This window comes from Glandiceps talaboti, chromosome 16, assembly GCF_964340395.1.
Source record: "Glandiceps talaboti chromosome 16, keGlaTala1.1, whole genome shotgun sequence".
Lineage (NCBI taxonomy): Eukaryota > Metazoa > Hemichordata > Enteropneusta > Spengelidae > Glandiceps > Glandiceps talaboti.
The window spans coordinates 22,989,998-23,013,070 of record NC_135564.1 but is presented as its reverse complement, the minus strand read 5'-3'; the positions used below and the strand labels follow the sequence as shown (position 1 = coordinate 23,013,070).

The window sequence follows — 23,073 nt, the reverse complement described above, 5'->3', positions numbered from 1 at the left end:
CATGCAAAGGATGATAATTTATATTTATTTTGCCATAAAAATAAAGGAAATTGTGTTCATACCTCTAAACATTATACTCATTGGCAAGAAAAGTAGCAATAATACTTGCCCCCTTGCTTCGACTAACTTCAGCAACTCAGCCAGCTCACAAAAGGTGTCGAGTTCCCATGTGCTACCTTTTACGCCTTTGTGTAATGTTTACTTATAAATTACTAATTATGCTCACCACATGTTATGCACTTTGTAACTGTACCTTATTTGGTGATTCATATTGTTGTGTACTAGTTTAGTCTTCAGGCAACAGTGGTTTGTTGGTGTTTTGTAGGTGGGTGTAGCAGTAGGGCTTGAAATTAATGGTAGTCCTGCATCTATAGACTACCAATTGTCTTCATGGGGCTACCACTTTCTGTAGGTAGTAGCCCGAAATTTTATTTCGGACTGCTTACTATATTGCTAAAAATGAGAAGCCCTTCACAGATTTGCCTGGCTGCACGAAACCAATAAATTGACAGTAGGTAGTACATATAGAAAAGACAAGCAGGTGCCAAATTTCATCAGTGAGTCAATCCAGCTCAAAATGGCATGTGCTATCGAGGAGAGTAATTTCTATTCTGTATTAAATGACTCCTCTACCGATCGCTCTGTTGTAGAGGAAGAGATAGTTTATGTTAGAATTCTGAAAGACTATCGACCGGTGACAAAATTTCTCAGTTTACAAGCCATAGTAAATGCCATTGACATAGGATTTCAGAATGAACTTGGCATGAATGAAAATCAGTGGAAAGACAAACTTGTTGGTATGGCTTCAGATGGTGCAAGCGTTATGGTAGGAAAGCGTTCAGGGGTAATTACACAAATTCGTAGAGACTTACCTCATCTGATAAATGTTGATTGTACAGCTCGTCGGTTAGAGCTTTGTTTCAAGTCTAAAACTTGCTAAAACTTACGCTGCGATATTCAGAGACAGAAAACTTTTTAGTTAAAGGTGATTCAAAATGCTCACATTCACTATCGCTAATTTGCTAGACGACATGTTTGTGAAATGCATTCTGGTTTTAAAACTTTTCAAAAGCGTCTGCAAACACCTTAAAATGACCCTTTTTCAGTCACTTCCCTTCGGATTTACTTCGAGAGTTTTCGGGTATTTCCGGTCCCATCTAGACCACAGGATTTTATGACGTCATAAAGAGACATGGATAGCACGTAGCCTATGGCGAGCGTAGTCACTAGGTGAACAAAACTCAACAGCATTGTGAAAAAATACATTGCTAGTGGTTGTAACAGACATCAGTAAACAAAAACTACACTCTACATGTCTTATTAACCAACATTTACCGATATTTACTCACACTTTCTGACTAATTGGCAGTGTCTGTGGGTATAAATGATCTCCCCATATTATGGCAAAATAAATCAAAAACGGCAAGACTAGATATATATAAACACTTGTAATGTCGCGTGTTTCACGTTCATTGACTTTTATTTATCTGATTTTTTATTATTTGCCGGCAAGTAGCATTACGATACCGTGGTGACGTTTGACGGCATCCCCGGGCCAAGGACGGCATATTTTAGCCCAATCGTACTCGCGTCCCCTTTTGAACAGTGCATTTAACAACAAAGTAAACATATTTCATCTCGAATAAATATACTAGCTATTAGAATACCAATGGGAAACTTCAAGAAGGCGTATCGGGACATGTGCCACAATATATTTGTTGGTCCCATAATACACTAATTGATTCGATTTGCTCCGAGCATATGGAAGTACGCTCCGAGTCATTGCATCATGTACATGTAAATGGAACTGTGACCGACCTAATTTTGTTGTCCATATATAAAATGAGACTGACCTGCAAATTTTTCACAGTTTTCGTTGTGGTCTTGTATTGTCACATGTTTGGCTTGTGAACACGAGTTTACATATATTATTGTCTAGGGCGTAATACTCTAGTCCGAGTCTGAAACCCATATAAAACCTAAGAAACTCGCATTCGGATCGGACAGAACAGAAGTAGGTCTCATCGACTTGTTGGGGACTCGAATTATTGCTTGTTTTTATCACGGTATACAGGTGATTATTATATATCGGTAGAGGGGTAGTGTTGTCAAGTTTTGTGCAGTCACCGCGGCCGCGGCAGTAAGCTCATACTAGGCCGCCGATCAAAGCTGAAGCAGTGTATGTACAATGTACGTATACATGGAATCGGGAGAGCACAGCGCACATTCGTGTCGGGTTAAATTTATCCACGTGTTGATGTAATCCATATTTATCAATCAGATATATTGTAAAATTCTTCAAGTCGTACAGAAATAACGTCTCTAACTTCAAAACAAACCCTGAGAAACGGGACCGGACGTGGCTAGCCAAGTATCTAGTTGCAGGCTTTCTTTCATAACCATGTGCTGGGGTCACGACCTTGATTGCCGACGTCAATATTGTCCAATCGTATTTGATATCATGAACACATCGCGATATTTGATTTGTTGGTTTCCTAAACTGTACACTTCGAATACCATGATTCGTTACAGAATTCTTCTAATGAATATTAAATAGGCATGTTGCATTGTTGCATTAAATTAAGTGATATCGCAACAAGGGAAACCATACAAGTTTTCTTCCAGACGAGTTGCTAAAGTCATGTAAATGACAACACCAAACTCACGAAATTTCCTCAATTCTTTACAATTTTATTGCTGATGATATGGCAATCTAATAGCTAGTATATTTATTCAAGATAAATATGTTTACTTTGTTGCTAAATGCGCCGTTCAAAAGGCGACATCAGTGAGTATAGTCGAGTATAGTGGGCTATAATATGCTGTCGACGCCATGCCTGTCGAAGATATTGTAATGCTTCTCCTCGGCAAATAATTAAAAAAATCAGATAAATAAATTGAAACACGCGAGCGACATTACAAGTGTTTATGTATATCTACACTGTAGTCTAGCCGTTTTGATTTATTTTGCCATAATATGGGGAGATCATATTTTAGCATTTATACCCACAGACACTGCCAATTAGTCAGAAAGTGTGAGTAAATATCAGTAAATGTTGGTTAATAAGACATGTAGAGTGTAGTTTTTGTTTACTGATGTCTGTTACAACCACTAGCAATGTATTTTTTCACAATGCTGTTGAGTTTTGTTCACCTAGTGACTACGCTCGCCATAGGCTACGTGCTATCTATGTCTCTTTATGACGTCATAAAATCCCGTGGTCTAGGTGGGACCGGAAATACCTGAAAACTCTCGAAGTAAATCCGAAGGGAAGTGACTGAAAAAGGGTCATTTTAAGGTGTTTGCAGACGCTTTTGAAAAGTTTTAAAACCAGAATGCATTTCACAAACATGTCGTCTAGCAAATTAGCGATAGTGAATGTGAGCATTTTGAATCACCTTTAACATGAGTCCTACAATAATATACCCCACATAATTTGGCTGCAGATGCAATGCCCACCAAATTGTCACTTGAATTGTGGTATAATGGAGGTCAGTGGCTGCGTCGTCCTAACTTACAGCCTTACGGACCACGAGATCCAGACAACATATGAAACTATAACACTAATACCATGAGAAAGAGAAAGAGACACTGCTATAGTGCTCTACAGTTGAACATTTATTGTTAGTCCCCGCCGGACGAAGTCCGGGACGGGGACTTATGGATTGGGTTCCGTCTGTCTGTGCGTCCGTGCTTCCGTGCGTCCGTCCGTCCGTCCGTCCGTCCGCAGCTGTTTCTTGGAGATGCCTGGACCGATTTTTGTACAGGGGCAACATACAATGGCATACATATGCACGTCAATTTGTTTTATGATACGATCCAATATGGCCGCCTAGCAGCCATTTTGTAGCAGCAAATTTTCCATGTCCAAAGCCATAACTCAGACATGCTTGAACAGATCTCATTCAAAGTTGCTATTAGGACAGTGTTCTATGACATACATGTGCATATCCATTTTCATCATGATACGATCCAATATGGCTGCCTGGCAGCCATTTTGTTTGCGAATTTTCCATGTCCAAAGCCATAACTCAGACATGCTTGAACAGATCTCATTCAAAGTTGGTGTTAGGACAGTGTTCTATGACATACATGTGTATATTCATTGTTGTTGTGATACGATCCAATATGGCCGCCTGGCAGCCATTTTGTTTTATGATTTTTCTATGTCCAAAGCCATAACTTAGACATGCTTGAACAGATCTCATTCAAAGTTGGTATTAGGACAGTGTTCTATGACATACATGTGCATATCCATTTTCGTCGTGATATGATCCCCCCTACCCGATGCATCCTTTATTGTTGTAGGCATGTTCCATGTCCAACAAGCAGACACAACATATCTAAGTCTGTTTGATTTAGGTTCACAAGTGTTGTTGCGTGATCAGAGTAGTGATAATTCCTTAAAACCCAATCATAGCGGGGACTATGTCATTCTCATTGACTTGTTATGCATATTATTGTAATGTATTTTTAAATCGGCATGTCGTAATTAACTAGTATACTATACTGTACTACTGGTATACTATGCAATTTGTATGTAGAGACACCATTCAAATTTGCACAGTAACTGCGATACAACATAAGGGGGGGGGGGCACCTACATTGTATGAAGGCTTGTAACTTTATTATTTGTATTATTTCTCATATCTTGTATGATTTTTTGCAGAACCACCAACAATTGTTAATCCTCCAGAATATGTAGCAAGGCCAGCTGCAGCCACTGCCAGATTTAGATGCGAAGCTAAAGGTGTACCTAAACCTACTATCACATGGCTAAAAAATGGTGAACCTGTGTATCTGAATGGACGCATTAGGACAATTACTGAAGACAATGGCGAACTACTTATCTCATCAGTCCGAAATGGCAAAGAAGACAGTGGTATATATGAGTGTATAGCTGAAAACTTCCATGGGAGGGTACAAGCCAGTGCAAGATTAAAAGTCAATGAAGGTAGGTGGAAAATCTTGTAACTTGATTGAAAGGTGATTCAAAATGCTCCATACCACAACCTTGAAAAATGTTCTTTATATATGTATGTCTCATAACCAGTGAATGCAAAGCTGACTATTCAAAATTGCATGATAAGTGATAAAAAAAGTTAAAATTGGCAATCAGTGGTGACTCGAGCAGCCATGAATTTACTGTTATACCGCCTATTGTTCTTCCTTTTGGTGATTATGATGTCATAGAGAGGATGAGTTCATGCCAGTTAGTATAGTAAGCAATAGCAGAGTGTAGTAATTCTGAATTTGATACTTGTCAGAATTTATCTGAGAGTGATGAATCTTCTTTCAATGACGATTTTAACATGTTCGATAGATCGACTTGCCTTTTTATGTAGGTGTCATGTCCTACGATATTAGCAACAACAATGGAAATGCTAGTGATGTTGGAGAGTGTGTATTGGGTTCTAGTTGCCTATTCCGCCCTCGATAGAACTAGGAGCTCAACTATTGTTACAGGTCGATATCAAAATGCCTCTAATCATAACTAGAATATATTGCCTCAACAAATAATAATTCAAACCATGCATAATGTTCTGATTGCCGATTTTGTTTAGATCCCAGAAGTTGATTCAGTGGTTTTTCGGTGTAGGCCTTTGATTTCCTTAGCAAGAAAAAAATGAAGCTGACATAATTTTGTTGTCCATCTATGAAATGAGAGTGACCTGGAAATGTTTCAGTTTTCGTTGTGATCTTGTATTGTCATACTGGTATGTTTGGCTAGTGACCGCAAGTTTACATCTATTATTTTCGGCCAGGGCTGTAGGCTGGAATACTCTAGCCTGTGTCTGAGACCCACGTAACACCTCAGAAACTCACATTCAGACTGAACATCGACTTGTTGGGGACTTGCATTATTATATGTTTTTTTTTTGTGTACAGGTGATTATTAGGGGTATTTAATTATTGGTAGGTGGCACTGTACAACATTTTACCCACAACTCTCTCTGATTTGTAGTGTTGGACATCATCTCCTTGAAGTCAGACAAATCTCACCAGTATATAGGGATTTGTAAAAACATTTTTTCCATTTGGCAAGCGTAGAATTGCCTCTGATGATTTTCTGAATACCCATTTTCATCGGTTCTGGTATCAGTGATTTATTATAGAAGGAGTAACAATTTTAGGAATTTGTCAGCAGATTTTCTTGAAAGACATGCAGAATATTTGCGACGAAACTAAGGAAAATATATGCACCTGTTATGTCTTTGCCAAAGATATAGATTTATTTGAATAGGTATGACAAAAGAAATTTACATACTAAAACTCATCATACACACTGACTACCCAAGTTATTGACACTTCGACAGTGAAAAGTTTTTTATTCACAGCACATGCTTAATTTAGTTGTTAGTTCCATTTTTATACAAAATTTAGAACTTTATTTTTAATTCCTAAGCGTTCTTTTGCTACATATTAATTAAACTTAATTACTATGCTTAAAATGTTGAAAAGTATGGATTATTGAAAAAGTTATAAAATAAGGAACCTCCAAGCATACCAATCAGAGAGAGTTGTGGGTAAGATATTGTACAGTGGGTGGGTAGTGTTTTCAAGGCAGTAGTTTTGTTTCACGGGTTGTCAGCATAGCTGGAGACTTATGGATTGGGTTCTGTCTGTCCGTCCGTCCATTCATCCGTCCGTCCGTAGCTGTTTCTTGGAGATGCCTGGATAGATTTCTTTCAAACTTGGTACAGGGGCAACATACTATTGCATACATAAGCATGTCAATTTGTTTTATGATACGATTCAATATGGCCGCCTAGCAGCCATTTTGTTTGCGAATTTTCCCTGTCCAAAGCCATAACTCAGACATGCATGAACAGATCTCATTCAAAGTTGCTATTAGGACAGTGTTATACATTGTATGACATACATGTGCATATTCATTGTTGTCGTGATATGATCCAATATGGCTGCCAGGCAGCCATTTTGTTTGCGAATTTTCCATGTCCAAAGCCATAACTCAGACATGCTTGAACAGAGTAGTGATATCAAAAACAACCATATGAGGCCAAACAACATTAACCAGGTTTGAAAATGACAACATAAACTGCCAGTTCCTTAAAACCCAATCATAGCGGAGGACTGTCATTTTCAATGACTTGTTGGTCAAAAGTCTTTAATTCCAAAATTATTAAGCAGATTGGGATGAAATTTAATGGGGGATGCATCTGTGGGTGTATCGATGAAGAAATATTAAGCATACAATAATCTCAGGAGTGATATGCAAATTACTTAATTAGGTGTAAAAAAGTGGATTTTGGTCAAAAATGTATATCTCGAAAAGTACTTGATCAATGAGACTGAATTTGATGAGATGTTTCTAGAAGTGTTATTCTGCAGACTTTCTTCAAATATTTGAGACAATTGGCCCTAGCAACCATGACCACGCCCTTAGCAACAACCAAATGGCAGTATATTTTGGTTAAATAAGAACATCATCTGGCAGTGGTAGGCAAGTTAGTAAACATTCAAAAAATGTATGCAAATATCCCTAGCAACCATGACCACACCCATAGCAACAACCAAACAGTTCATTTCACAAAGATAACAGGGATTCTTAGACAAGTGAACCAACATTCAGAAAGTGTGCAAATATGCCTAGCAACAAAACCACGCCCATGGCAACAGCCAAATGATCATAGATATTGCAAAGATAATAAAAGAAATAGACAATTGAATAGACATTGAAAGAATGTATGTAAATATGCCTAGCAACAAAACCACACCCATGGCAACGGCCAAATGATCATAGATATTGCAAAGATAATAAAAGAAATAGACAATTGAATAGACATTGAAAGAATGTATGTAAATATGCCTAGCAACATGACCACGCCCTTAGCAACAGCCAAATGATCGCATATATTCCAAAGATAACAACAGGGTTGGATAGGCAACTGAATAATCATTCAGTAAATGAACATCTATACCTAGCATGGCTCTTCATGTGGGTAAATATTTTTAAAAACTGTACATTTGTGCTACAATGCCATTGGAATATTCTATGTATTGGAGTTTGGTGCTATACAAGTCTATTTGATTTGATTGGTGCTATTTTTTATTTTTACCCATTTAAAATATATGGGGACATAATACAGAAACTTCAAATAAATATTTTTTAGTATTGCCCACAGACACAGACGTATATCAGGTTTAGTGTGGGTGAACATTGGTAGAGGTTGGTTAATAAGACGTGTAGATTGTAGTTTTTGTTTACTGATGTCTATTACAACCATCAGCAATGTTTTTTTGCAGCGTTGTTGAGTTTTATTCACCTATTGACTATGCTCGTCATAGCCTGAATGCTAACGAATTCTCTGTATGACGTCACAAAATTGTGTAGTGTAGGTGAGACCAGAAATGCCTGAAAACTCTCGAAGTAAATCCGAGAGGAACTGACTGAAAAAAGGTCATTTTAAGGGAGTTGCACAGACTAGGACGTCAGTTAAAATTCTCACAAAATATATGTAAATTCAATTAAATAAATGTATTTATACACATTTGAATAAGAATTAGCAAGGGGCAAGCAAGAAATGTACAGGTAAATCGACCTCAAACTGTGACTGGAATTGACATGTTTGTATTTTGCTGGGGAGTCTGATGCGCCCTCAACGATGACTCTCTGTATCCCGGGCTCAAATCATCCAATGGCAGCATTTTGTAGAAGGCTCAGATGCCGTCAACACGAACTAGTATTCAGACGCCTGCTGCCGATTTCACCTCAAAATCTCAGACGGAGGGTGAGTAAATAAATATAACGTTCAACCTTTGATTTAGAGGTGTTTCTAACTTTCCTATCCTATCCATGCGTACATGTGTATCACCGCCATTGACGTCACATATTGTCGCCAAGTACTACTAGTAGATAGTCGGTGCATTTTTCCCTGATAGTGCACTTCACCTGTGCTGAGTAACTTATTCATTTCATGCATGGGTGAGAAAGTAGCCTAAACATTATTATTTTCTTTTTTTGACAGGATCGATCTGAAATGAAATGGACAGGCTAAGACAAGAAGAGGTACAAATGTGGTCGACATGCCCGGACAGTGCAATGAGTAGCTAGATACTGACGTTGTCCGGTACACACATGAGTAAATGATTCCCAACTTATCCGAATTACTATGTTTTCATAGGGACTGGTAATTTCATAAGTAAAATATTGTTTTGTGTATTTATAAGATAGTTTTGACTTTTGTTAATAAATCATTGATGATATATAATACAACCAGACACTTGAGTTAATAAAATATTTGGATCCCACCCCATGTTGCATTCAGTTGTGCCATTTCGACTCTGTTGTAGTAGAAATGTCATGTTTGTTATTTCATTTTGAATTCCATACATTATTGGTGATAAAACGTATACAGCATACTTTTTCAACACTACAGTAAACTTACTCGTTATCTCATTCACTTGTTTGCTTGCTCAATGACTGAGAGAAGACCAAGAGTGTTACAAAATTTACTGAAATTTATTATTGTACATAATTATTATGGATATGGCTTCTTCTAGTGATGGTTTTACAAGAAAATAAATAAATGGACATGCAATAATATAACTGTAACATGACATGAGTCAGTATGGAAAACATACTGTAGACATAAAATTTGGATACATTGAAAAATTCACAGAAGTAAAATTTCTGACTTGTCATGCACGCTTTCATTTTGTGGACATTCCACAAGAAAATTCGACACTACTGCCGCAACTGTTGACACATTGCAGGACGATTGAATATTAGAATGACAGGTCTAGTAAGATGAAAGTTACGTTTTCTCTGTAGTCCATAGGGGTATCGTCATTGACTGGTTGTATACCTGCTGTTGCTTCTATATCTTGTATAAACTGTCTGTCGGCGTCGCAGTCCCCACACTCGTAGACCGTAGACACATAGAAGGCTGGATGTGCTGTGTGGGTTACTGGGCAATGTCTAACCTCGCTCTAACCTTGTCGCCGTAACTCTGTCTTGCGACTCCATGTATTCTTCCCTGGCCTTTATACCAGCGTCTGACAAGGCCTTGTAACGAAGCTTGACCTTTCTTATTCCTATTTTTGGTTTCGGCATCTTCAAATTAGCTGTATTTCAGGCGATATGCGGCGATGGCTTTGCTTAGAGCAGGGCTGATCAGCTGAGCAACCGAGGCCCCACGCAGAGCGTAGGAGAACGCTACGCATGCGCAATACACACACTTTGTTGTTGTCTCCCTGGCTTTGAAATAGTAAGCAAGCTTTACAGTACGATGCGTATTACTTATATAGAGTGTCTCTACAGTAGTCTAAAGGTGGATATGAACCATATGACGATTACCATACATACTAGAGGGTCCAAAGAAACTAATTCACAGCCATGCTTTCAACGAGTGTTCCTACATACGACGCGGACGGTTTGTGAAATATAAAAAAAAACCAGCATTTCTTCTGTACACCATTGTTTTGAGCTCATTTTCTTAATCATTGTATTTGCTTATTATACAGGCTAGGGAATTCAGGTTTTCTTTATCAGATAAATTAGGTCAAGGACAACAAACGTAAGGTTGGAATTTCCAAACAGTTGAACGGCCAGGGAACACTGCTTCATTGTAAATGGGATACAGGTTTACAAAAATTGCAATTTTGACAGATAATAGCAACCAAATGGAATTAAATTTCAGCAAAGTTGTACAATATGAATTTGACATTTTTATTTATGATGACAGCGGTGAAAACCCCCCGAAAAAAACTACAATTGCCTTGTAAAAATTGAAAAATATGACAATATTTAAATGTTTTTGCTGATATGTTGAATATATAAAGAACAAACTCTGAAAATATGGAGTCAATATCTTTATTTTTAACAAAGTTATGACATTTTTACTAAGTAAAGAATGGGGATGAAAAATAGCCTGTGCAACAACCTTAAGGTGTTTGATATATACCTTTCATGAACATGTCATCTAGCAAAATAGCAATATTGGAATGTGAGTATTTTGAATCACCTTTAATCAATCAGTGATAATAATTTTATAGAACGTTAGTCAACACCTACCTGTCTGACACTATGTCTGTCAGTCTGTCTTTGCTTGTGTCTGCCTATCTGCTTCCATCTGTCTGCCTCACTGTATGTCCGTCCTCATTTGTTTGATCAAATCAAAAATAATAATAATAATATCATAAGGGCAAAGTGGCAGATGTGTGTGTGTGTGTGTGTGTGTGTGTGTGTGTGTGTGTGTCTTCCTTTACTTTTCGCTAAATTCAAATGTTTGTAATTGTTTATGTTACTTATTTTACAGTTAAGGGGAAAGGTCCCAGTCCACCTCAGAACCTGAAGGGATTTCCACTAAGTAGTACAGAAATATTTGTGTCATGGAATGCTTCATCAACAGCTGACCCGAAAGATTTACCGATCATAGCATATACTGTTCAATATGAGCCCATGATAGGTAAGCTACTTAATACTTCTCCAATTTGTGCTCTCTAACCACTACAGATATTACATATATCTATAAATTGTACTCTATAACCACTACAGATATTACATATATCTATAAATTGTATTCTATAACCACTACATATATTACATATATCTATAAATTGTATTGTATGACCACTACAGATATTACATATATCTATAAATTGTACTCTATAACCACTACAGATATTACATATATCTATAAATTGTACTCTCTAACCACTACATATATTACATATATCTATAAATTGTACCTTGTAACCACTACATATATTACATATATCTATAAATTGTACTCTATAACCACTACAGATATTACATATATCTATAAATTGTACCTTGTAACCACTACATATATTACATATATCTATAAATTGTACTCTATAACCACTACATATATTACATATATCTATAAATTGTACCTTGTAATCACTACACATATTACATATATCTATAAATTGTACTCTATAACCACTACATATATTACATATATCTATAAATTGTACTCTATAACCACTACAGATATTACATATATCTATAAATTGTACTCTATAACCACTACAGATATTACATATATCTATAAATTGTACTCTATAACCACTACAGATATTACATATATCTATAAATTGTACCTTGTAACCACTACATATATTACATATATCTATAAATTGTACTCTATAACCACTACATATATTACATGTATCTATAAATTGCACTCTATAACCACTACAGATATTACATATATCTATAAATTGAACTCTATAACCACTACATATATTACATATATCTATAAATTGTACTCTATAACCACTACAGATATTACATATATCTATAAATTGTACCTTGTAACCACTACATATATTACATATATCTATAAATTGTACTCTATAACCACTACATATATTACATGTATCTATAAATTGCACTCTATAACCACTACAGATATTACATATATCTATAAATTGTACCTTGTAACCACTACATATATTACATATATCTATAAATTGTACTCTATAACCACTACATATATTACATATATCTATAAATTGTACTCTATAACCATTACAGATATTACATATATCTATAAATTGTACAGTGTAACCACTACAGATATTACATATATCTATAAATTGTACCTTGTAACCACTACATATATTACATATATCTATAAATTGTACTCTATAACCACTACACATATTACATATATCTATAAATTGTACTCTATAACCACTACATATATTACATATATCTATAAATTGTACTCTATAACCACTACATATATTACATATATCTATAAATTGTACTCTATAACCACTACAGATATTACATATATCTATAAATTGTACTCTATAACCACTACAGATATTACATATATCTATAAATTGTACTCTATAACCACTACAGATATTACATATATCTATAAATTGAACTCTATAACCACTACATATATTACATATATCTATAAATTGTACTCTATAACCACTACAGTTATTACATGTATCTATAAATTGTACTCTATAACCACTACAGATATTACATATATCTATAAATTGTACTCTATAACCACTACAGATATTACATATATCTATAAATTGTATTGTATGACCACTACAGATATTACATATATCTATAAATTGTACTCTATAACCACTACAGATATTACATATATCTATAAATTGTACTGTATAACCACTACAGATATTACATATATCTATAAATTGTACTCTATAACCACTACAGATATTACATATATCTATAAATTGTACTCTATAACCACTACATATATTACATATATCTATAAATTGTATTCTATAACCACTACAGATATTACATATATCTATAAATTGTACTCTATAACCACTACAGATATTACATATATCTATAAATTGTACTCTATAACCACTACAGATATTACATATATCTATAAATTGAACTCTATAACCACTACATATATTACATATATCTATAAATTGTACTCTATAACCACTACAGTTATTACATGTATCTATAAATTGTACTCTATAACCACTACAGATATTACATATATCTATAAATTGTACTCTATAACCACTACAGATATTACATATATCTATAAATTGTATTGTATGACCACTACAGATATTACATATATCTATAAATTGTACTCTATAACCATTACAGATATTGAATATATCTATAAATTGCACTCTATAACCACTACAGATATTACATATATCTATAAATTGTATTGTATGACCACTACAGATATTACATATATCTATAAATTGTACTCTATAACCATTACAGATATTGAATATATCTATAAATTGCACTCTATAACCACTACACATATTACATATATCTATAAATTGTACTCTATAACCACTACAGATATTACATATATCTATAAATTGTACAGTGTAACCACTACATATATTACATATATCTATAAATGTACTCTATAACCACTACAAATATTACATATATCTATAAATTGTACCTTATAACCACTACATATATTACATATATCTATAAATTGTACTCTATAACCACTACAAATATTACATATATCTATAAATTGTACTGTATAACCACTACAGATATTACATATATCTATAAATTGTACTCTATAACCACTACAGATATCACATATATCTATAAATTGTACTCTATAACCACTACATATATTACATATATCTATAAATTGTATTCTATAACCACTACAGATATTACATATATCTATAAATTGTACTCAACCACTACAGATATTACATATATCTATAAATTGTACTCTATAACCACTACAGATATTACATATATCTATAAATTGAACTCTATAACCACTACATATATTACATATATCTATAAATTGTACTCTATAACCACTACAGTTATTACATGTATCTATAAATTGTACTCTATAACCACTACAGATATTACATATATCTATAAATTGTACTCTATAACCACTACAGATATTACATATATCTATAAATTGTATTGTATGACCACTACAGATATTACATATATCTATAAATTGTACTCTATAACCACTACAAATATTACATATATCTATAAATTGTACTGTATAACCACTACAGATATTACATATATCTATAAATTGTACTCTATAACCACTACAGATATTACATATATCTATAAATTGTACTCTATAACCACTACATATATTACATATATCTATAAATTGTATTCTATAACCACTACAGATATTACATATATCTATAAATTGTACTCTATAACCACTACAGATATTACATATATCTATAAATTGTACTCTATAACCACTACAGATATTACATATATCTATAAATTGAACTCTATAACCACTACATATATTACATATATCTATAAATTGTACTCTATAACCACTACAGTTATTACATGTATCTATAAATTGTACTCTATAACCACTACAGATATTACATATATCTATAAATTGTACTCTATAACCACTACAGATATTACATATATCTATAAATTGTACTCTATAACCACTACAGATATTACATATATCTATAAATTGTACTCTATAACCATTACAGATATTGAATATATCTATAAATTGCACTCTATAACCACTACACATATTACATATATCTATCAATTGTACTCTATAACCACTACAGATATTACATATATCTATAAATTGTACAGTGTAACCACTACATATATTACATATATCTATAAATTGCACTCTATAACCACTACAGATATTACATATATCTATAAATTGCACTCTATAACCACTATACATATTACATATATCTATAAATTGCACTCTATAACCACTACAGATATTACATATATCTATAAATTGCACTCTATAACCACTACACATATTACATATATCTATAAATTGTACTCTATAACCACTACATATATTACATATATCTATAAATTGCACTCTATAATCACTACACATATTACATATATCTATAAATTGCACTCTATAACCACTACAGATATTAAATATATCTATAATTGTACTGTGGATAATCATTCAGCAAATGAACACCTATACCTTGCATAGATCACCATGTGGGTGAACATTTTAAAATCTACACAGTTGTGCTACAAGGGGCTATTTTTAATTAGTGAGATGTACCACAAAACACTTGATATTAAAGATTTTTGCTAGTAGGTATGGAAATTCCAGGTATTGATCTCCTATATACTGTCGGTAACTTTTGAATGTATGTTAATGGGTAACTTTATATGTTCATATTTGTTTGTCACTAATAGGTGGGCGGGCATTACAGGCTGCTGTTGCAAAGGACATTACAGAATATACTATTGATGACTTGTTGCCAAATACAAATTATTCAATTTATGTCACTGCCTATATCCGAATTTCACCTAGTGACGACTCCAAATTCATCTATGTGAAAACACTCCAAGATGGTGAGTAAATAAGTAGATTTTATTAGTCCCCAAATGGGCACTGTTTGGAGGAGACTTACACATTGGGTTCTGTCCATGCATGCATGTGTCCGTCCATTTGTGCCTGCATTCACCCTCATATCTCTGGCATGCACCAACTGATTTTAACCAAATGTGGCATAAAGGTAGCATACTATGTGAGACATATTCATGTCGCTTTGTTTTATGACCGAATCAAATATGGGCGAATGGTGGCCATATTTCAAGTTTGTGTGTTTACCCTCATATCTTTGGCATGCACCAACTGATTTCAACCAAACCTGGCATAAACTTAACATACTATATGAGACATATGCATGTCAAACAACCAAATCAAACATGCCTGAATGGCGGCCATATTTGTTGTTAAATTTTCACAATATGCATCATAACCTTATAGGTATAAAACGTAGTGACTCCTCCATTCAAGTGCGTACACCCATATTTTTAGTATGGAATGGGTTCCGTCTGTCCGAACACAACATGTCTTGCCATTTCCGAAATGCAAATATTTGGCAAGTAAAAATAATTACAACTTTAATTTGACTTTGCATTATGTTTTGCGTATCTTTCCCCATTTTACAAGTAAATCCAAAAAGGTTCTCTCTGGTCATGTCAGTGATCATACCGGGACTGCTTTGAGTACGAGCGAGGTAAGGCATGTTGAGGTTATTTGTTGAGAATTATAAATATTGCAAAATGTCAAGTACAACTTGAAGGTTTAAATACAACGGAATGATGAAAAAAATGTAATAAACTAACCGTGAATAAATGTTTGTGTAGTTTTATTAGCACAACTGAACTGAGGTTCAGTAGTACTATAGAGGGATCGCCCGGCGTGTGTGTGTGTGTGTGTGTGTGTGTGTGTGTGTGTGTGTGTGTGTGTGTGTGTGTGTGTGTGTGTGTGTGTGTGTGTAAACAACTTAAAGTCAAATCCACTAAACTGATTGTACCTGCAAGGAGGTCCATAGACTGTTAAATTAAAATATTAGACGGTGTTATGTCTACTACAAGTTGAATGTTGTTGACAATTATGGACAGTGTTTTTGGTAAATTTGTTAGAAAATTGAAATTCAAATTGCCTCAAAATTATTTTAGATCCCTAGTTTATTTCATTCATCATTAAAATTTTCCAGGGTTAAAGCTGTAAGACACTGGAATTATTTATAGCCAACCTCAAAAACCCTGTGTGTGCGTGTGTGTGCGTGTGTGTGTGTGTGTGTGTGTGTGTGTGTGTGTGTGTGTGTGTGTGTGTGTGTGTGTGTGTGTGTGTGTGTGTGCGCACGCGCATTTCCCAGTCATTATTTTTCTGAGATTTTGTGTAATTTTCATAACAGTAATTTTTTTTTTTTAATGGTGACTGTGGTATAAAAGTACAATATTTTACCAACTTTCTGTGTAAAATGTGTTTTATAGTGAGACATCATATGAAACCACTAACCACTTTATTACATCGCTACCAAAATAAAAAGTAAAAAGAACAGCGGAGCTATTCTGACCGATAGGTCGCTTGTTGTTAAAAACTCATGAAATGAGGTAATTTCGCTGTTTTAAAAATCACATTGTGAATTTTCAAAAACAAATGTCAAAAAGTATGATTTTTTTATATCTTCTACCTAATAATGGTTTATTTCAGTTGATGAATCTAGCAGCTCAAAAGGGAGTGATAGTTATTCAGGTAGATAGCTTCGCTAGACGCATGACTGTGTGATGTACCATTGGAAGGGGCAAGCGCTCTTCGACTTTGTGAACATTTTTCAGACTAGACCTTTTCAGTTATGGTTAGGCTACAATTCCGATTTACACGATGTATTTTGCCATGTCACATTTAGTTATGAGTAGGACACTCGACTAAATTTAGTCCTGCTTGCATACGAAAGTTGTGCTCCGCCTGCACACAGGACTAGATTAAATTAAAATATTAGACGGTGTTATGTCTACTACAAGTTGAATGTTGTTGACAATTATGGACTGTGTTTTGTTAAAATTTGTTAGGAAATTGAAATTAAAATTGCCTCAAAATTGTTTTAGATCCCTATTTCAATTCATTCTTCATGAACATTTTCCAGGGTTAAAGCTGTAAGACACTGGAATTATATATAGCCAACCTCAGACATCCTTTTTTTGCTATATTTGTGCATTTCCCAGTCATGATTTTCCTGAGATTTTGCGTAATTTTCATAAAAATAGCTTTCTGTGTGAAATGTGTTTCATAGTGAGTCATCATATGAAACCACTAACCACTTTAAGACATCGCTAAAGGCCCAGTTACACGATGCAACTTAGGAAGCAATTCGTCGCATGCGACGAGGCTTGCAACTGCGACGGAGCGCGTACACGATGCAACTAGTTGCATGGTGAGTCGCAAGAGCTAAACTGTTGCACATGCGTAGATATAGTAAAACTCGATTCAATTCGAAGTTTGTTTTAGGGCGATGTTGATCTTTCCGATGTCGGTACTTGCATTCAAGTTGGAAATAAAATGATATTCAGCGGAAATCAAGCATTCATAGACATTGTATACTATTTATAAGTGGTAATCGTGGTGATAAATCGAAATAATATAAAAAATACTTGCTGAAATAGAATATTTATACTAAAAACATGGCGGCCATAACATTGAACGTCATTTGACACATAGGTGTATATGTCAAAGGTTATTACTTGCGACGCGACGAAGTGGTTACACGGTGCAACTCACGAAGCAACTCGAGAAGCAACTTGCGACGCGTCGCAAGGAAACCGACATGTCGGTTTCCTTGCGACGCACCTTGCGACGTCGCAAGACCCTGCGACGAGGCGAGTACACGATACAATTCGTCGCATGCGGCGAATTGCATGGTGCATTGCTAGTCGAGTTGCATCGTGTAACCGGGCCTTAAAACAAAACTGCATAGTGAAGAGCTGAACAACAGAACCACTTCTACATGTTACCAAAACAAAAAAAACAACAAAAAAACCAGCAGAACTATTCTGACCGATAGGTAGCTTGTTGAGAAAATGGTGATACAGAAACACAGACAGACACTCACACATACACAGACTTTTAATCCCCAATATATAACTTTGCTTAAAAAAGGTAAAAAAAATATATATATATATATATAAAACCCAGAGGAGCTATTCTGACCAATAGGTCGCTTGTTTGGCTGTAAAATGATTGAAATGTGTTTAGTTACAGATCACCGCAGATCATCCCATGTAGGTGTAATGATATCTCTTTTATCAAATCTTGAAACGTATTTCACCGTATGCAGTGTACTTCATTAGCATAGGCAATATTTACTACATCACTACAGCAACAAACAACAGTAATTCAGCACTGAAATGACAGTGATTTTGCTTCTTGATGGTCCATTGAATAAATCTTTGCTCTTATGCACTTTATTACATTACTACATTTAAATTACAGAATGCAAACCAGTGTCAAATAATATATACTGGTATATATATATTAAATCAACGTCTGAAAATATCTTATTTGTTGTATCCTGCAGTACCAGATGATGCCCCAGTCTTCACGCTGTCCAGTGATAGCCCTAACAGCATTAAAGTTACATGGGAACCTTTGGCATTCAAAAGCCGTCGTGGTGAGATCACAAAATACACAATTTATTACAATAGTAAAAATAACCCCACAGCTGAAGATAGTGTCAAAGAAGTAAGTGGGAATGTCAACGAGAACATTTTATATGGTTTGGAGCCTAATACCATGTACAATATCAAAATGTCTGCCTCTACCAGTGCAGGAGAAGGACCAACCTCAGTCTACAACACAAAGAAGACATCTGATCATATTGATGTGTCAAGTAAGCCTCACACTTAACATTTTTAGACAGACACACAGTGTTATTAGCGTGTGCCCGTCCATTTGTCCGTAATACATAATTTGCCAGACATGCAATATCTGATTTCTTTCAAACCTGATATAAAGGTGACATATCATATAGGACATATGCATGTCAATTTGTTCTTAGCACAACTGAATTGATAGAGTTCAGTAGTACTGTGGGCATTGTGCAGTGTGTGTGTGTGTGTGTGTGTGTGTGTGTGTGTGTGTCGACGACTTAAACTCAAAAACTGCCAGACCGATTGCCTTGGTATTTGGAGGGACATTACTTTTGGTGTCTAATTTGGAAATGTTCAAAGCAAAATGATTGTATCGTATGTATGTGGTTTGGGTAACGAAAGGTCAGTTTTGGTTTAAAAAAATATAAACTCAAAACTACCAGGCAGATTGGTCTGAAATATGATGGGACGTTCTTAGGGATGTGTATATTAAGATTTGTTCATGACATGATGATTCCATCAGTAATATGCAAATTATGGCTTAAGATGTGTCTTTTTGGTCAAAAATCTTTAATTCCAAAACTACGGAGCAGATTGGGCTGAAATTTAATGGGAATGCATATGGGGGTGTATAGATGAAGAAATATAAAGCATATAATGATCTCATCCATTATATGCAAATTAGGTGTGAAAATGTGAATTTGGTCAAAAACATATCTTTAATTAAACTGCATAGTGAATATGGAAGGGATGGGTAGGAGGTGTTATTCTGCAGTTATTGTTAAAAAAGATTTTGACACAATTGGCCCTAGCAACCATGAGCATGCCCTTATCAACAGTGAAATGGTGCATATTATAAAGATATCAACAGAGATGGGTAGGTAAGAGAATACAGATTCAAAACATGTATGCAAATATGCCTAGCAACAAGACCATGCCCATAGCAATAGCTTAATGATGGTTTATATTGCAAAGATGAAATGTGGGAAGGGCAGGCAAGTTAATACAGATTCATGAAATGTATGCAAATATGCCTAGCAACAAGATCACATTTATAGCAACATCGTGATAGTGCATGAGTTGTAACATCGTGATAGTGCATGTGTTGTAACATCGTGATAGTGCAGGAGTTGTAACAGCGTGATAGTGCATGAGTTGTAACATTGTGATAGTGCAGGAGTTGTAACATCGTGATAGTGCAGGAGTTGTAACATCGTGATAGTGCATGTGTTGTAACATCGTGATAGTGCAGGAGTTGTAACAGCGTGATAGTGCATGAGTTGTAACATTGTGATAGTGCAGGAGTTGTAACATCGTGATAGTGCAGGAGTTGTGACAGCGTGATAGTGCAGGAGTTGTAACATCGTGATAGTGCAGGAGTTGTAACATTGTGATAGTGCAGGAGTTGTAACATCGTGATAGTGCAGGAGTTGTAACATTGTGATAGTGCATGAGTTGTAACATCGTGATAGTGCATGAGTTGTAACATTGTGATAGTGCAGGAGTTGTAACATCGTGATAGTGCATGAGTTGTGACATTGTGATAGTGCAGGAGTTGTAACATCGTGATAGTGCAGGAGTTGTAACATCGTGATAGTGCAGGAGTTGTAACATTGTGATAGTGCAGGAGTTGTAACATCGTGATAGTGCATGAGTTGTAACATTGTGATAGTGCAGGAGTTGTAACGTTGTGATAGTGCAGGAGTTGTAACATCGTGATAGTGCATGAGTTGTAACATTGTGATAGTGCATGAGTTGTAACATCGTGATAGTGCATGAGTTGTAACATTGTGATAGTGCAGGAGTTGTAACATTGTGATAGTGCAGGAGTTGTAACATCGTAATAGTGCATGAGTTGTGACAGCGTGATAGTGCAGGAGTTGTAACATTGTGATAGTGCATGAGTTGTAACATTGTGATAGTGCATGAGTTGTAACATCGTGATAGTGCAGGAGTTGTAACATCGTGATAGTGCAGGAGTTGTAACATTGTGATAGTGCATGAGTTGTAACATCGTGATAGTGCAGGAGTTGTAACATTGTGATAGTGCATGAGTTGTAACATTGTGATAGTGCAGGAGTTGTAACATCGTAATAGTGCATGAGTTGTGACAGCGTGATAGTGCAGGAGTTGTAACGTTGTGATAGTGCATGAGTTGTAACATTGTGATAGTGCAGGAGTTGTAACGTTGTGATAGTGCATGAGTTGTAACATTGTGATAGTGCATGAGTTGTAACATTGTGATAGTGCATGAGTTGTAACATTGTGATAGTGCAGGAGTTGTAACGTTGTGATAGTGCATGAGTTGTAACGTTGTGATAGTGCAGGAGTTGTAACATCGTGATAGTGCATGAGTTGTAACGTTGTGATAGTGCAGGAGTTGTAACATCGTGATAGTGCATGAGTTGTAACATTGTGATAGTGCAGGAGTTGTAACATCGTGATAGTGCATGAGTTGTAACGTTGTGATAGTGCAGGAGTTGTAACATTGTGATAGTGCATGAGTTGTAACGTTGTGATAGTGCAGGAGTTGTAACATCGTGATAGTGCATGAGTTGTAACATTGTGATAGTGCATGAGTTGTAACATCGTGATAGTGCATGAGTTGTAACATTGTGATAGTGCAGGAGTTGTAACATCGTAATAGTGCATGAGTTGTGACAGCGTGATAGTGCAGGAGTTGTAACATTGTGATAGTGCAGGAGTTGTAACGTTGTGATAGTGCAGGAGTTGTAACGTTGTGATAGTGCATGAGTTGTGACATCGTGATAGTGCAGGAGTTGTAACATTGTGATAGTGCAGGAGTTGTAACATCGTGATAGTGCATGAGTTGTAACATCGTGATAGTGCATGAGTTGTGACATCGTGATAGTGCATAAGTTGTAACATCAATGGAATTTCAAAAGATTCGTGCAGTCAATAAGATTGTTTTAGTCCCCGCCGGACGAAGTTCGAGACGGGGACTTATGGATTGGGTTTCGTCCGTCCGTCCAGAGCCGTTTCTTGGAGATGCCTGGACCGTTTTTTTTTCAAACTTGGTACAGGGGCAACATACAATGGCATACATATGCACATCAATCTGTTTCATGATACAATCCAATATGGCCGCCTAGCAGCCATTTTGTTTGCGAATTTTCCATGTCCCAACCCATAACTCAGACATGCTTGAACAGATCTCATTCAAAGTTGGTATTAGGACAGTGTTCTATGATGTACATGTGCATATCCATTTTCGTTGTGATACAATCCGATATGGCTGCCTAGCAGCCATTTTGTTGGCACAGTTTCCATGTCCAAAGCCATAACTCAGACATGCTTAAACAGGTCCCCCCCCCCCTCCATACCCGACCTATCCTTTATTGTTGAATGGTTTATTCCATCACGTCATCTTGAAGAGTAGGCA

The 23,073-nt window shown here is 35.5% G+C and overlaps 1 protein-coding gene across 1 annotated transcript in view; it reads left to right on the top strand.

The window, feature by feature from the left end:
- Positions 1-23,073, top strand: part of LOC144447225 (protogenin-like) — a 122,809-nt gene that overhangs the window by 19,819 nt on the left and 79,917 nt on the right. The window contains exons 4-7 of the mRNA XM_078137127.1: positions 4,671-4,955; positions 11,284-11,433; positions 15,705-15,863; positions 19,379-19,690. Coding sequence (XP_077993253.1) covers positions 4,671-4,955; positions 11,284-11,433; positions 15,705-15,863; positions 19,379-19,690 — 906 coding nt within the window. The remainder of the gene's footprint in view (positions 1-4,670; positions 4,956-11,283; positions 11,434-15,704; positions 15,864-19,378; positions 19,691-23,073) is intronic.